This window comes from Tupaia chinensis, unplaced genomic scaffold, assembly GCF_000334495.1.
Source record: "Tupaia chinensis unplaced genomic scaffold, TupChi_1.0 Scaffold000315_1, whole genome shotgun sequence".
Taxonomy (NCBI): domain Eukaryota; kingdom Metazoa; phylum Chordata; class Mammalia; order Scandentia; family Tupaiidae; genus Tupaia; species Tupaia belangeri.
Window position 1 is genome coordinate 1,479,848 of NW_006159808.1, and position 17,065 is coordinate 1,496,912.

Consider the following 17,065-nt stretch of genomic DNA (forward strand, 5'->3'; position numbering starts at 1 on the left):
GATAATTTTCTTTCTTTTTTTAAAAGTAATTTTTATTTTTATTTTTTACAGAATTATGTATGTACTTAATTTTATTTCTTCTTCTTATTTTTTAATTTGACCAGAGAGAGACAGTGAGAGAGAGAGAGAAAAGGGAAAGCGTGGGACCAGCAGTTGGCATAATGGCTATGACGTTGGACCTCCATGTAGTTGACTGTGGTTCAAGTCCAGGACTCAGTGGCTTAATCTCACACCTGGTGCGTGTGCCTGCATACCCAAGATCCCAAGAGGAGAATGGAGGAGAAGGGATTGTGGCATGGCCATCCTCCCCAGGGGGTGATTTCACGCTGTCTCTCTGTCTCTCTCTGTCTTTCTGGAGAGCTCACGTGCTCTATAGCAAAAAACCACTCAAAAAAAATAAATAAATAAAAGAGAAAAAGAAAAGAAAAGGGAACATGAGAAAGGTTTATTTTATATCCTAACACAGGTTGTAAAATGGTTCCATCCTTGTGCTCTGAATTTGCAGACATGTTTAATTTTCATTTAAGTGTAAGTAATTTATAAAGGGAAAAACTGGCCAAGAACAGATAAAAGAGAGATTAAAAGACTAATGTTAAAACAAAACAAAACAAAACAAATTTACAGCTAAGCCTGTCACTCTGCATGAATAAAATGTCATGGAACTGGATGAATGTCTAAGTATGTAGGATTAGATTATACAGTCCCTAAAAGACATTCAGCTATTATTTTAATTATCTTCAAATCTTTTCTATCTTTATTCTACAGAATTCTCCCACAGATCAATGAGGTTAATGATCTCAGAGAGGCTGAAAAATCAAACTCTGAGTGTGTTCTTCCTAGGAAACCATTTGGAATGAATGATTGGCTTGCTCACCCTAGCTTAGAGAAAGTCTCGCAGGGGAATGCTTCACTAGGGTTGCATCAGTTTCTAAAATAAATCTGATTTAAAACCTGTTTTTGAAAAGAATAGCTGCATTTTCAAGCTCTTAAAAGCGAAAATTACTAGAAAAGCCACATTTATTTTCTCTTTAACTGCTGAGAAACTCATGATCATTCTTTTCTTTTCTTTTTCTTTTTAAAAGAGATTTTCTCTTTCTGGTGTGTACATTTGCCAGAAAGACAAAGATAGAGAGCCAGAAAGCAAGAAATCACCTCCTGAGGGGTGTTGGCCATGCTGCAATTCCTTCTCCATTCTTCTCTTGGGATTTTGGGCATGCACACACATGCGTCCAGCACGTTTTAAGCCACCAGATCCAGGATTCGAACTGCAGTTGACTCCATGGGAGTCCAGTGACGTAACCATTACACCATCTGCTGGTCCCAGCTTATGATATTTCTATTCTAGTCTTCTCAGGGTCCTGTGAGCATGACTATACTGGGCAACAAACCTCAACTAAGATTTCATGAAACTGGTGTCTGTATTCATCTAAAATGAGAGTTTGTTGACTGTGTGTGCTTGTGTACATGTGTGTATATGTGTGTGGACATAAATTAATTTTTCTTGTGAAAATACATAGGAGTAGGATTTTTGAGCCATATAGTGTTTTCTTTTTCTTTTTGCTATAGGGCACTTAGGCTTACCAGAGAGAGACAGAGAGAGGGTAGAGAGAGAGAAAGAGAGGGAAAGCAAAAACATCACTCCCCAGAGGGAACAGCCGCACCACAATCCATTTTCTTCCATTCTCCTCTTGGGATTTTGAGCACACACACATCCGTGCCTAGTGTTTTTCCTAAGCAGCCATGCTCAGTAGGCTATGTGGGCAACAGCTGCCTTAACCTCCACGCCACCTAATGAACTGCGTTTTTAGTTTATGAGAACCTGTCATTTGTTTTTCCAGAATGAGTGTGCCTCAGGTATATTCACTTTTATCTGGATTTTTTTTTCCTTAATATAAATGATCTGTTAATAATGAGGCCCTCCAAGAATAAGAGAATTACATTGATGGGGACTAGCTGGCAGTGGGGTGGGGTCATCGAGCTACATTGTACAGCAGTGAGCTCTATGGCTATGGCATGCACACCTCTGATTTCCAGATTAGCCCAGACTTCAAGCATAGGGATAGCTCAGATAGATCTGGTTTTGGCATCCAAAAGGAAACCACTAAATTTCGTTTTATAATAAAAAGTATTGATTTTTGGTTGTTTTGTGGAAGAGTATATCAGTTTTAAATTTAGTATCTCAGGACATTCTTATTGTTTTAGACTTGAGCAAATTCTGAGTTTGAGAATTCTTGACAAAGACATTGAAAAGCTTAAACCACTTGATCAAAATATGATCACAGATCACCTAACAACAAGCATAACACACTTGGTCAAAATAAGATCATGGGTCATGCAATGTTATAGCTATTTATTGGGTTGTTGAAAAGTCATGACACATGTGTCATGACTTTTTCTTTTTTTTTTTTTTAGGGAGATTTTCCTCGCGTGTGACCTTGCCAAAGAGACAGAAACAGGGAGATAGAAAGTGAGAAATCACACACCCCCACCCCCTCAGGGGATGACCATGTTACAATCCCTTCTCCTCCATTCTCCTCTTGGGATATTGGGCACACAAGCACACATGCCTGACGTGAGTTTTAAGCCGCTGGGTCCTGGACTCGAACCGCAGTCAACTACATGGGAGTCCAGTGACTTAATCATTATGCCATCTGCTGGTCCCGTGTCATGACTTTTCTGATGACCCAATATATAATCAGTGTGATAGTTAAGAAACTTAAAAAAAAAAAAAAAAGAATATAGATGCTTAGCTATCAGCAGAAAATAAAACTTAGCTCTTATAATATTGAGATTTACTTTTCTTAAGTAATCAAAGATCTAATAAAAAGATAACATTGCAAGGAATTATCTTGGGAAAAAGATAGAACCTTTGTTTTTGTCATTTAATTTTTAGGCCATTTACATAGAAGGTAAAGAAATCCTTTTGCAATTTTTCATTAAGAACAAAGCTGTATTCCAAGAAAAACTTATTGTTTTAACACAGCTTTTGTATCAGTGTACTCTTTATATTAATGCTCAATTTTCTAGAAAATCTTATACATAATTTCCCTTCAGTGTTAGCCAAACTGATCACATATAAAATTTTCATTGTGGGCCAGCAGGTGGTGTGGAGGTTAAGGTACTGTATCCCACCTGGCTGACTGTGCCTTTCAAGTCCTGGGCCATATGGGTTAGAAAACATGCTGGGTGTGAGTGCATGTGTGCCCAAATTCCCCAGAGGAGAACGGAGGAGAAGGGACTGCAGCATTCCCCTCCCCTGGAGGGGTGATTTCTCACTTTCCCTCTCTCTGTGTGTCTCTCTGGCAAGCACATACGCTCTATAGCAAACTAAGAGTATAATTTTTTTTCTTTACAAGATTTCTTTTTCTTCTTTTTTTTTTTTTTCTTTGAGGGAGGTTTTTGCTGTAGGGCACGTGCGCTCTCCAGAATGACAGAGAGAGACAGAAAGCGAGAAATCACCCCCCCTCCACGCCATAATCCCTTCTTTTCCATTCTCCTCTCGGGATCTTGGGCATGCATACACACATGCCTGGCGTGAGTTTAAGCCACTGGGTCTGGGACTCGAACTGTGGTCGACTACATGGGAGTCCAGTGACATAGCCATTATGCTAACTGCTGGTCCCACAAGATTTATTTTTCACAACATTTAATCAGTAGTCCTGTAATTGAGCCATAGGAGAACCAGAGTGACTCCATATTGCACCTAGTCTTGAAGTCCATGCCAATTGATTAAACTTTAGGAAAATTAGTCCTTAACTTCTTTCACTTCACAATGAGTCTTATAGAAACCAACCTTTTATCTCCCTCACAGTACATTGGACATAATACTTCCTGGTGGAAGCTAACAATAACCTTACCGAGATTTTTTTTTTTTAATTTATTTTAAATTAATTAATTAATTTATATATTTGGGGAGGTTTTTGCTATAGGGCATGTGTGCTCGCCAGACAGACAGAGAGAAACAGAGAGACAGAAAGTGAGAAATCATCCCCCAGGGGGGATGGCCATGCCACAATCCCTTCTCCATTCTCCTCTCGGGATCTTGGGCACGAATGCACATGCGCCTGGCATGAGTTTAAGTCACTGGGTCCGGGACTCGAACCGCGGTCGACTACATGGGAGTCCAGTGACATAGCCATTACGCTAACTACTGGTCCCCTTACTGAGTTTTTATAGATACTGGGCTATGGAGACGGAGAGGAAAGACTGGATCAGTCCCTTCCCATTTAACTGACCAAGAAGACCTCATTAGCCCAAGCTTTGCAAGGCCTAATGCAGCTAAATCAGAATCGAGGAGTTGTCCTGAGTGACTCCATTGTCTTTTGCTGCCTTGCCAATCATTGCTTATCTTGAAGCCCCCTTAGAGAGAACTGCAACTGTTCTATATACCCAGAAGGGAACTGCCCTTCAAGCAGTGCTTGCTGCTCCCTCCTTCATACCATCAGGCCTCTGTGTAATCCTGCCTGGAGACCAGAACCAGGCTTCCTCATGATTCCGCCCAGACATTGAATAATTTGTCCTTTCCTTCCAGATGTAGGCTCTCACCGACCCTTTCCCCTATATCAGTTTTGGATCTTACCCAGAACGATGGGGACAATTATGGACTCTAGTTTGCTCTTTTCCCAGTGCTGGCTTCACTAAATAAATTTCTTTCTCTATTTACCAAATCTGGTGTCTCAAGGTTGACTTTTGATGAGTGGAGAATGGCATGGATCTGACTTCTACCCACTAGTTTATTGAAATCTCTGCCTATTCTAACGTCAATCCTTAATAAGTGCTTATTTTTTTCTTTCCCTTAACAAGTCTTTATCAATGATAAACCACCATTTATAATGTGTAGGAATATGTGCTCCCTCATAACACAAAAATTTTGTTAGACTCAAATATAATTGGATTTTTTACCAAATAAAAACAAGATGTCAAAGTATAGAAAGTTTAAACTTATGCTTAATAATGAATGTTTTATTATTTTTACCTTTCATCTATTAATTCTTTCATTACATTTCCCAACCCTAAATTATGCATTTTCACAGAAGTGATTTTTAGGTGAAGAAAATAGAAAGTTTACATTTTAGAGCCACGTAACAGATACGGATTGTCAAAGTGTGGATTGTTCTGCAGATGTAAGGCAGTGCATTTTCCACTGTAAGAATTTTTAGTGATTTACAAGTGGAATTTTTTCAAGATTTAAAAAGTAGACTATAAAAATGTTGGAAAGCGGTATTTTGAAGACCAGTTTAGTTGGTATGCAGTCTTTTCTACTTAACATTTTCTTGATTACTGACTTTAGGGTAGAGCCCATGAGTAATGACTTTATTCAGCTCGAAAAGCCCTGAACATAAAATGACCCAGCTTGACCTGAGAGTTCATTTTAAACCCTTAAAAAAAAAAAAATAAAACCTTTTATCCAGCCTTCTTTCTACTTTTGGGACAGGATGGTAACAAAGCAAACGTTTGGTAGATTTAATTTTTTAAAAATTAATCTGTCACTTAGCTTATCATTCACTGTCCATAAAAAGTGTTTTGGAAGAGGCAATACAAATTTTAGAAATCTCGGGAACCAGCAGTTAATGTAATGGCTATGTCGCTGGACTCCCACGTAGTCGACCGCGGTTCGCGTCCTGGACCCGGTAGCTTAGAACTCACGCCGGGTGCGTGTGCATGCGTGCCCAAGATTCCGAGAGGAGAATGGAGGAGAAGGGATTGCAGTGTGACCATCTCCCCTGGGGGGTGATTTCTCGCTTTCTGTCTCTATGTCTCTCTGTCTGTCTGGTGAGCGCACACGCCCTATAGCAAAAACCTCTCCCCCCCAAAAAAAATTTAGAAATCTCTTTAGTAGCATCTGCATATCAATGGACAACCCTGTATGAGCCTAATTTGGGAGCCCCTAATTTTAATTGCATGATTAAAAGGATATTGTTGTTCATATGAAACATTTTGAGTAATAAACATAGTAAATTTAGATCATGCTTGTAAGATGCCACCATTTTTGTAACTACATGCAGCTTCCAGTAAGGTGGACTACTCAGATCTTTAGAAATCACTTTTACATTAAATCTTGAGTCTTTTTTTTTTTTTTTTATAGGCCACATGCGCTCACCAGAAAGACAGAGAGAGACAGACAGAAAGCGAGAAATCACCCCCCAGGGGAGATGGTCACACTGCAATCCCTTCTCCTCCATTCTCCTCTCAGGATCTTGGGCACGCACGCACACGCGCCCACCGTGAGTTTAAGCCACCAGGTTTGGGACTCGAACCACGGTTGACTACATGGGAGTTCAGCGACATAGCCATTACACTAACTGCTGGTCCTGAATCTTGAGTCTCTTGAAGCCAAGATAAGAGCCTAGTAGGAAAAGGCTGCATTATGGCTTTGGCTCTGAGAGCCCCTTGACCAATAGAGACAGGGACCTTCCCTAGCTAAGCTCACAAGAAAAGAAATGAGGACGATAAACACGAAATTCCCTGCAAGTTCCCGAAAGCTGGGTTTCATGCCTGTCCCAGTAATGATCGTTTGCTGCCAGTTTCTAGCTAACTCAGCCAGTCAAATTCAGTCAGTTATTAGAGCCAATCTGATCCCAGGCCAGTCCAGTCTCTCTTGCAACTCTCAAACCTAGTTTGGAGCAAATCAGTTCTATATGAAATTTATTTATTTATTTTTGTTAAAGGTTCTTTATTCTTGAGATCACATTGCCTGTGATTTTTCCTTTACATATTTTCAAAAATTAAATTTCTTTTTCCCCTCAGTGCTTTATTTCTCATAGGGTCTTGTTATGGGATGGGGAGCATTGTGATGGGATGCTCGGTTCTCGGGCCCAGATCTCTAAGATTAGAGACTCCTCCTGAGATACAAATGAAGCCACAGCTACCAGAGAAGTATGGGACAGAAAATTTAATAGTACACGTGGGAGAGGTGTGAGCAGAAGACCACCAGGTGGTGAATGCACCCAGAATGGAGTTAGGTGTTCCTTTCATTGTGGGATCCTGTCATGAATGTTTAGGAGGGGCGATCTGTCACGATAGCCAGCTCTGTTGCTTTTATCATGGGCTTTGGTTGTGCTTACACATTTCTTGCCTGGTAAAGAGAACTCAAGTACCCGGAAGGGAGAAGTCGGCACATGCCCAGCATGGACTTTGAAGGTATGAGCGGCCACACAGGCACGATTTTGCCCATACTGACTTGGCCTGCGGAGGAAGATGAACTCTTAGACAGGCGGCAGGGTGTCTCTGTGCAGATGAGTTGCCACAGGAGGGGAAGAAAGCTTCTTTCTTCAAGTCCTCTAAAAACGGTTTAGGCAGCAGAAGTCGGATAACCGCTCCCCCACAGGTCCCAGGGTCTGGCTGCAGCTGTCAGTGACGAGTGATGTCTCCGGTGCCTTTTCCATTCCCTGGAGTCTTGGCCTGACCCGCAGAGCGGTCTGACTACCTGGAACAGTCTCTATTCATGCACCAGTCACTTCTAGGACCTGTGCTCTTATTAATTTTTACATGTAAATTATTTTTCTCTCAGTCCTACTGTTTAGTACACAATATTTATTAGGTTCGTCTAAGTGATTAAAGGAAATTACTAATCCTTTTTTACTTGTCTAAAGGTGAGCCTAATTTTTAAGGATTTATTTATTGACTTTTTTTTCCATGAGAGGCATATATAGAAAGAGAGAAGGAGAGGCACCCCAATAGGGTCCTCATGGATGATTCACCCACATCATAGGCACACACACATGCCTGGCATGTATAGGGAGATCTGGGGTTGTGAACCCATGTGGGTCCAGTATCAAAGAATCTTGTATTATACCAATAATTTAATTTACCACTTACTGCCATGTATGTAAAGGATGTGAATTTACTAAACATAGTCAGTTTAATTACCACAACTTGAAAAATACTTTATTCACTGGTTATAAACTTTATATACATTAATTTCTTATATATACAGATTTTTTCACTACTACATATTAAATCACACAATTAATTACCTTGTACAGCCTTGTTGGATTTTATTTTCCATTTCAAAAGAAATTATAACCATATTATTTTACACGGCCATGGTCATGGTTGATTTCCTCAACTTTTGGCATCCTACCAATGACAAGTAGGACTTGAAAGGTTACTGTTAGAAGTCCTAGAAAATAGTTATAATCCTCCTGCCTTGTGTTTGGTGGAATAATTTGCCAGACGTTAATGAGAAGTTTTTGAGGAAATTCTATATTAGCAAGGGTCAGGTTAAACTTTTGAGCTGGCTAGCACTGGTTTCGTTTGTTTGCTTGTTTTGGTTTGTTTTATGTTTCTCAGGTTTGATGCCAAGCTACTTGGTATTTTTCTGTGTGTTTTCTAAGGACAGAGGTCACTTTGAAGCTGGTTGGGTCTCTGTTTAAAGAGACATCTAGGATCTGGAAAAGAATACGAGTTTGGCTTCTGGGGTCAGAAATGTCAGCATCCTGAAGTTGGGAGGTGGAATATTGTAACAGCATCCTGCACTAGCTAAAAAATGATGCGAGCTTGGACTCTACAATAATTGTATTTGTTTCACTTTTCCCCTCCATTCAGGAACTATCAAAACATTTTGCCCAGATGCAATATAATGAAAACATGTTTATTTCCTATTTACATTTTATTTTAACAAGAGAGTACTGGAAATGATGCAAGGCTTTTTGATTCTTTCAGGTTTCTTTAAAAATATTTTGGATTTTTCTGGTGCTGATCTAAATCTAAAAAGACCTAGAGTGTTTTAACCATCTGTCTAGTATTCTGAGCCAGTGTTTGCCTGAAAACAGTGAAAAAGATTTACATTAAACTTCAGAGTAGGGTGAATTTTGGAGGCAAATTGCTCCAAATCCTGGCAAACATAAAAACATTGGCACAAATTTATCTAAAGTCTCACTGAAGCAGATTTCTGTGTGTATTATTCTAATATTCTCAGTGTCAAAATTCAGACAAAAGAACTAAAATCCTACTACTTTCATATTTCACTCATTTATTTCATTATTACTATTATTGTTTAACATTTTGAACTTAAATAGTCTGTCCTTTAAATCTGAGGTTAAGAGCCATGAGTACTGAGTGAATTGTGTCAGTTTCCCTTAAAAAGTATTAAATATATGTTATCAGAACCTCAGACATTTCTTTCATACCAGAAAAGATGATGCTTGGTAAGAAGTAATTAAAAAAAAAAAAAAAAGAAAGAAAGAAAGCCCGAAGAAACCAAAGCAAAGATTTTCCTTAATTAGCTGTAGATTTTCCTTAGAAATGTCTTAGCAAATTCCACTAGTTTTCCTTAGCATGTGAAGGCCAGGAGTTTGGTTTTTAAAACTTGGGTAGTGGCTAACTGCACTAAATTTGAAGGCTAAACTTCACAGTCATATTCTATAATCGAGTGTGGCCACCTATGTCTAGAATATTAGTCACTGCTAGTCATATGTCATTCATATACTTAAGAAAATAATACCTGCTTTTACAAATTGGAATTTTTCTTGACATTTTTACATTCTAGAATAAACATTTAAAATTTTAAAGAATCAACACTTAAAACATTATATTCAAACAATTAGATAATAATAATACATTTGTTTATCTAAAACATGTACACAAGCCTCATAGACTTTATTGAACCCTCTGTGGCAATCTGTAATGACCAATGACCACTTATTTCAGTACTCAGTATTGAGTTAATTCTTTGAAGTCATTACATTCATTAAATGATTGTGTGAGTCTGCACACTCATACGTGTGTGTCTGTTTGTTAGTGTGATGGGAAGAAATTCAGCTCAAACACATATGATTAGATTGTTTAGAATTTCAACACTTTTTAACAATCGGATAATTTGGGTTTTGACTTCCAAGTGGGGGGACATTTGGGGAATCATTGCTGTGAAAGTAATAGACCATGATTTGTCATTGAGCAATTACTTTTATTCTGTTCTTTAAGCAAAAACAAAAAGATAAAAAACAAAGCAGTTCTACTATTGATGAAAGCATAACAATCAAGTAAAATGTTAGAAGTAATTATTTTAGAGTAATAACTCTTAAGAATCTGGATATTTCAAGGAGAAATTTGTACTATACGTCCACATTCTCACCCCTAAGAATGACAGAATTACTAACTCAGAAAAAGATGATTTGTAAGTACTGAGTTCTGGAAGATAAATTTTATAACCAAAGATTTTCTTTATTTTGTTTTACGACTCAGAAATGTATCAGTGTGTTTTTTTCTTGTAGTGGAATGGGTACTTTTTTCTTAGGACCATCACCTCTTTTCTTTCTGTCAAGTCTTCTGAATGATCTAAGGAGACAAAAGAAAGCACCTTTCTGTGTGGAGGGGTGTGTGTTGCACTCTCGCTCACCTGGTATTAGTTCACATTTCCAAACGATTATGCAGCCTTCATGGTGACTCACACCTTGCCTAATCTACCTGTACGTATAATGACTCTTTTCAACCATGTTTCCTTTTGTGACACTCATGACATTTTTTCCCCCTAGCGTTTGCATTCGAAATTATTTTCTGATATTTTCTCCTAGTCCATTTTAATTTTTCAGTAACGGGGGAAAAAGAGGACAGTATACAACTGATAAAGTTGATGTCTACTCTTAAACTTTTCCCTAAGGTTTCAGGGGAGAAACATTTTCCGCTGGAGCCAGGGGGTGTTTCTATCTGCCTTTATAACTGTGAATTACTGTCTTTACTTCTTGCCTAAAGTCTGGTAGCCAGTTTGAGAGATATATGAGATTTTTCTATTTCTTCATTAGAGTGCATTTTTAATGTTTTATAATTTACCTAATTTTAAAAAATATCTGTTAAAAATAAAGAGAGTCATGTGAATTTTATTTTCCTTTTAAGGTATAATTCTATTTCTTAGCTTGGCATTTTAAAATATATCGTGACCAAAAAGTTAATGATTATTTTTTGTTTTGAAGTCACTTTCTTAAACATAGTACTCAAGAGAATGACATGTATATCTGCCTAATGATTTGATTAGATTTCCCTTTCAGTGAAATGTCGTGGAGGAAAACTATAAAACTTTTTCTTCTGCAAAATGAGTTTTCTTGAACAAAGATTTTCATTACTCACTACTTTTGAGGTTAGTTTTCCATCATAGTAGTAGGAAAATGAGTCACTCTACTCATTTCCTTTTAATAGCTATAGATGAAAAAGTTCTATTTTCTATAGATTTTGTTACTCTTCACTCACAATATTGCATTTAATGATTCTTTAGTTTTTTTGAAAAAACTGTCATTTTATTGTCACAAACATACATTGCGATTTTTAAATAAAGACTGGACACTTTACAAGTATGTTTCAGATATATTTTGGCTTATTGTCTATAATAAATTAGAGTTTCAAAAGCATACATTTAAAAACATTTTGCTATAGGGTACATGCACTCACCAGAGGTGAGAGGGAAACGGGGAGAGGAGGAGGGAAAGCAAGAATGCATCCCACAGTGGGAATGGCCACCCCGCAATCCCTTCCCCTCTATTTTCCTGTCATGGGCAGTCCCCATGTTTTTCAAGCTGCTGGGTCTGGTGCTCAAACTGCAGACAGCCATATGGGATCCAGATGCCTTATCCACCACCCTCCTGGCTGGCTGGAAAGCACAAATTTAATGCCCATTTTATCTTCTTGGGGGAGGGAGGTGGATAGTATCTTTATAGTGTCTTTGTCACATTCATGTACTACCTTTTTCAATTTAAGCATAGCTGCCTAAAAATTACCTTCAGTTTCCACAGAGTATCTCTCTGCTGGAGGCTAGAGGCCTAGGTGTACTACCAGCCTCACACTGACCTTTCAGCCCAGGAAGTGGATTTAAGAGTATTCATCCACAGAGGCATAGGGCGAGCTTATGAAACTTGAAGTAGTGGAGGCAGATTTGGAATTCCTGCGGGAGCAGCCCCCTAAGCCTGGGTCTCCTGGTGTCCCTCTCTTCTTCCGGCTGGATTTGGCGTCGCTGTCACTGGGGTCGAAAACCACTGTCATGGACTCCATCCGGGTCACGGTGTACAGGCTGCTTTGCCGAGTTGGGTGAAATCTGGTGGTCTTGAGTTCTAGCTCATCGTAGCTGGAAATTTCAATAAAAGGGCACCAGCGAAATGCTCTCTTGAAGCCAGCTCGAAATCTAAGGGGAAGCAGTCCACAGAAAGAAAAAGCAGTGTTTCAAGCAGACATTTCCTTCAGGGGCCACAGAAAATCCTATGTAAGGCCAACTCAGCTTTCGAATTCAATTTTTCAAGTCAAAGCTCTTTGATTTTCTGACACAGTAGTCTTCTATGTTTTTGTTTGAATTGAATCTTAACTTCTTGTCAATGAGAAGCAAGTCATCAAATAGCAAAAGCACAGCGTCAGGTAATCAATATGCCAAAAAACCAGTGTGCTTTACAGTAATAATTTTATACATTTATATGAGTTTAATTGAAATACCCTAGCTGATTAAAGTACTTAAAAATGACATATTTCAAAATAGCTTCTTTCAGAAATAATTACACATTTATAAATGAGAGTCTCATTTATTGCTAGAATCCAACTGCTAATCTTGGTGGTTTTTATCTAATCATATATGAAAGTGTGAAATCCTCATCTTTGAAAACTATTAAGTGAAGTTCTATAAAAGCAGATGTTTTGCTTGTGGGGTGGCTTGAATTGAGGTATGGCTTATGTAATTAGTGGGAAAAAAGTGAGAATTATGTATTTAACATACTTACGGCATAGTGGTGGGATTCCTACTGGGAAGAGAGCTCAGAATTTAGCTCATGTGGTTTCGACCTATGCACAAAGCATCTTTGGTTTATTAAGGAACTTACCAACCCGTGAAATCTAACCCTATATGCTGATCATACAACCAAGGTGTTTTTATCTCGAAACCACATTTTAACCTTTTTTCTAGTCTTAAATGTGACTGTAGGGGCCAGCAGGTGGCATGACAATTAAGGCAGCTGGATTCTCACACGGTCTACCATGGCTCAAGTCCTGGACTCAGTGGCTTGAAACTCATGCTGGCCTCACGTATGTGCATGCTCAATATCCTGAGAGAACGGAGGAGAAGGGGTTGCAGCATGGCCATCCCCTAGGAGATGATTTCTCACTCTCCGCTCTCTGTATCTCTTTGTCTCTCTCCTCTCTGGCAAGCCCACTTGCCCTATGGCAAAACCTTAAAAGAAAAAGAAAAAGAACAACAGAGATTGTAAATTGCTACTTCTTTTTGTTGTTTTAACTTTACAAATGTCTTTCTCATGAGCACTTCGATTTCTTCACAAGACATACCCATGGAGCCTCCACCCACTTTTACTCAACCCATCTCATTTTGCAGGAAGGGGGATTGAACTTTTCTTTGTCCTTTCTGTGGCTTTTGCTACTCTTGCATCATCTTCTATTTGTACAATATATTCTTTTGAGTAGGGTCTACTTGCATATGCCACCCTCTCTCCATCATAGAAATTATCTATGGATTGCTAGGAAGTACTATTAATTCATTCAGGACTTCAGCCCATTTTCACTTCAGCTCCTTCAAGTATGAGGGCATTTCTTTTTTTATAGCTGGTAGCATCTTAAAGGACTTGGAGAATGAAGTTGGCCCAATATAAAAATTACCAAGTCAGAACCTCTAAAACCATTGTTTTAATATGTCATTGTTAACATGGAATACTTTACAAAGTACTGAGGAGTTTTTTTGGTTTTTTGTTTGTTTGTTTTTTATCATGCTCCATACTTTTTCTCTATAAACTTTAAAATTTCTCCTTCCTTCGGAATTGCACATTTTCACCTAGAAGCTGAAACAGCATGATGTGTTTCCAGCGAAGGCAAGAGTGACAGGGAACCTGCATTTGGTAGTGTTGTGTTTACCTCTTATTCAGACAGCAGTAGATGATAGGATTGTACATGGTTGAGCTCATGGCCAGCCAAAAGCTAGCCAGGTAGATCTGCTGGATGTATTTCCACCTATTCAGTTGTTGGTAGATTGCAGTGAGGATGAAGTAAATATGATAGGGCAGCCAGCAGATGGCAAATGTCACCACGACAATGATCATCATTTTGACAACCTAGAAAGAAAGAAAGAACTCATGTTAGGCAAATGTATGTCATTAAATATAACAGTTCCATTAGCTTGCTTCCAACATTATTTTCTGCTAATCTAGTTAAATACATAGTGTGCCTAAAGAAGAGGCAGTATATTAAAAAATGGCGAAGTAATATGGGGCAGTTGCCTCGCAAGTATCTTGGTGTCACTGTCCCATGTCTACTTACCCACATGGGCTGTGCTAATCCAAAATAAGCAAATATACAGATGATCCTTGGCTTAAAATGGGTTATGTCCTGATAGACTCGTTATAAGTTGAAAATATCTAAGTCAAAATATATCTAATATATCTAACTTATTGAACATCACATCTTACCTTAGCCCACCTTAAATGCACTCAGAACATTTACATTAAGCTAACGTTGGGAAAAACCATCTAATATAGAACCCATTTTACAATAAAGTGCTAACTACTGTACCAAAAAGTAAAAAACCAGAATTATCATGTAAGTACTTGAAGTATGATTTCTACTGAGTGCATATTGATTTCTAACCATCATAAAGTTGAACTATCATTGAGTCAAACCATCATAAGTCAGGAATGGTCTATATTGTAGTCAGCCTGAGGAAAGCAAGTGTATATAAAAACCTGGAGAGCTCCAGAAGGAAGTAGGATTTGGCGGTGCCAGGCTGCACCGTACAACAGCGGAGACGGTATATCCAGGGAAACTGATTATGAAGTCACATGGAGGTGAACTGGGCTGAAAGGGCTGGATTGATTCCTCAGTATTTATTATAGTGGGGCTATAGTTTAAAACTATTCATGTTACTTTAATACCAGGCTTACTAGACATCCTTCTGGATAATAATTTGGTTTCTTTTGTAATCTGATATTGAGGAAGGTTTTTCTGGATAGTGATTATGAATTTTTACAATAGTCTGAGAAAAGTCATTAACTTTATAAATAGGTAATTGGCTCATACAACTGGTTTTTATATCATCTCTTAGGAATTTGGGGAGCTTAGGTCATTTCCTTTGACTCCATTCTTTTAAATCATAATATTGTAGAAGGCTCTGGCTGAAGTAGACTGTCAATGAGGTCTTAAATTCCTGAAAGAGAGAATGTCTTAGTTATGTAACTATCTGCAGCCTTGAGTAGAGTTCCTGATATATGACTGCTTGGAAATACATAGCTACAGAATGAAGGAAGGAAGGATAATGTACAAGAGGTTGAGTAGGAGGTTTTTTGTTTTTTTTTTCATCTCTAAATTAATTAAAATCTGTTGAAGATATTTTGTAGTTTTATCAGAGTAATGTTCACCTGTTGATATATCCACTTTGTAAGACAAATAATAACGTGATTGAATGTATGGAAGAAAATGAAATGAAAAAAATTAATTAATTAATAAAAAATTAATTAAAATCTGTTCCACTGTCTGTGTCCATAAGAAAAGTTGAATCAAACTTACTGAGCAGCCAGGCTTTGTCTGTAAAAGGGAAGTAAAATAATATTCTCTGGGCAAGTGGTGTATAAGCATTCTGCGAGGCTGGCTCTACAGGAGAACAAACTAGATTCACATCCTGAGGCCGCTCTGAACACGGAAGGTGTGTGCTCATGTGCCCATGGTCTGGGCCGACTGAGTCTGAGGGTGGATTGCTGCATGAAGACCATGTTGGGAGTACCTGTCTCTACTTTTCCCTCTCTCTCTCTGAAGAAATAGATATTTTTAAAATAATCATATTCTCTGATTACTTTTTTACATATTTCTTGCCGATAATCTGTCTACTTAATTTGTTCATATCACTTTTGGGAATTAGGAAGTAGCAACAAATTCAGAATAAGATATAGTTAGCAAAATAATTCTGAGGTTATCTGTGATCAGAAGAGAACACAAATCAGAGAGAGGCCTGACATAATGGTCCATTATGAAGCATCTGAGAACTACGAGAATACATTACTTATGGACTGGACTTGTCATTTGACTGCAAGTTAGAGATTTGGATGAAGGTTGGCAGGGCTAAAAGTCATAAGAGACATGGTTCTAGAAATAGACAAAGCATGAAATGGATCAATGTGGAAGGCAGAACTTCCCTCGGGGTCTAATCACTGTCCCATCCAGGTGACTAGTATGAAGCTGATGGAAAATCGCCATCAGAGCTGAAAATCCAGGTCATTGGCTCACAGAATGTGAGCACCAGTGCCATACCTGATGAAGTCTCTCAATTCTTCCAGTGTTTTTCCAATTGCATTGTTTCCTTCTGATGACTGCATTTGTGTTTTTGCATTTTGTCTCTCATATTTATTATTCATGTTATTTGTGGGATATAAGTAAAGCCATATTTTAATTTGCATTTATGAATATTTAACTTACTTAATAACTCATTGTCTTTCAATTGTGTATTAGAAAACTGAGGCAGGAGATTTGACCATAGCACTAAGTTAGGATCTTTAAAATTCAGACTATTAAGTCTTTTATTCTTTTTCTGCTTATCGTGGAACACATTTTCTGAATATCCATTAGATATAGAAAACAACATTGGGAAATATAATAACAAAAGACTAATTCTTTACCCTGAAACTTATAATGCATTAAAAAAAAAGAAAAGATGCATATAAACTTAGTAAGTACAAAAAAGTACAAATAAAATTAAAATAATATTTATGAAAATGCACTTTGTTGTGATAAAAAATGACTCAATGCATGCCTGAGCAAGAAATCGCTTCTCATGGGGGATGGCCATGCCACAGTCCCTTCTCCTCTGTTCTCCTCTGAGGATTTTGGGCATGTATGCATGTGTGCCTGGTGTGAGTTTCAAGCCTCCAGGTCCAGGACTCAAACCTCAATCGGCCATGTGGGAGTCCAGCAACATAACCATTACACCATTTGCTGGTCCCAGCTTTGAAAATTTTAAAATACATAAGTAAAAGTGAATACAAAATGAAAGAATTTGAAAGATATGTAGGTAGTTAAGTAATGTCCAGAATTTTACTCAGTTACTAATTACTGATATAATTTGTTCTTCAAGTTAAAAGTAGGTATGTTTATATAAAATGGGCAT

At 38.0% G+C, this 17,065-nt stretch overlaps 1 protein-coding gene across 1 annotated transcript in view; it reads right to left on the reverse strand.

The window, feature by feature from the left end:
- Nucleotides 1-11,572: 11,572 nt before the first annotated feature.
- The window catches only part of TACR3 (tachykinin receptor 3), a 61,947-nt gene continuing 56,454 nt past the window's right edge, over nucleotides 11,573-17,065 (reverse strand). The window contains exons 5-6 of the mRNA XM_006151181.2: nucleotides 13,831-14,027; nucleotides 11,573-12,109 (exon numbers count right to left, since the gene is read on the reverse strand). Of these exons, the coding sequence (XP_006151243.1) occupies nucleotides 11,800-12,109; nucleotides 13,831-14,027 (507 nt within the window). The 3' untranslated portion in view covers nucleotides 11,573-11,799. The remainder of the gene's footprint in view (nucleotides 12,110-13,830; nucleotides 14,028-17,065) is intronic.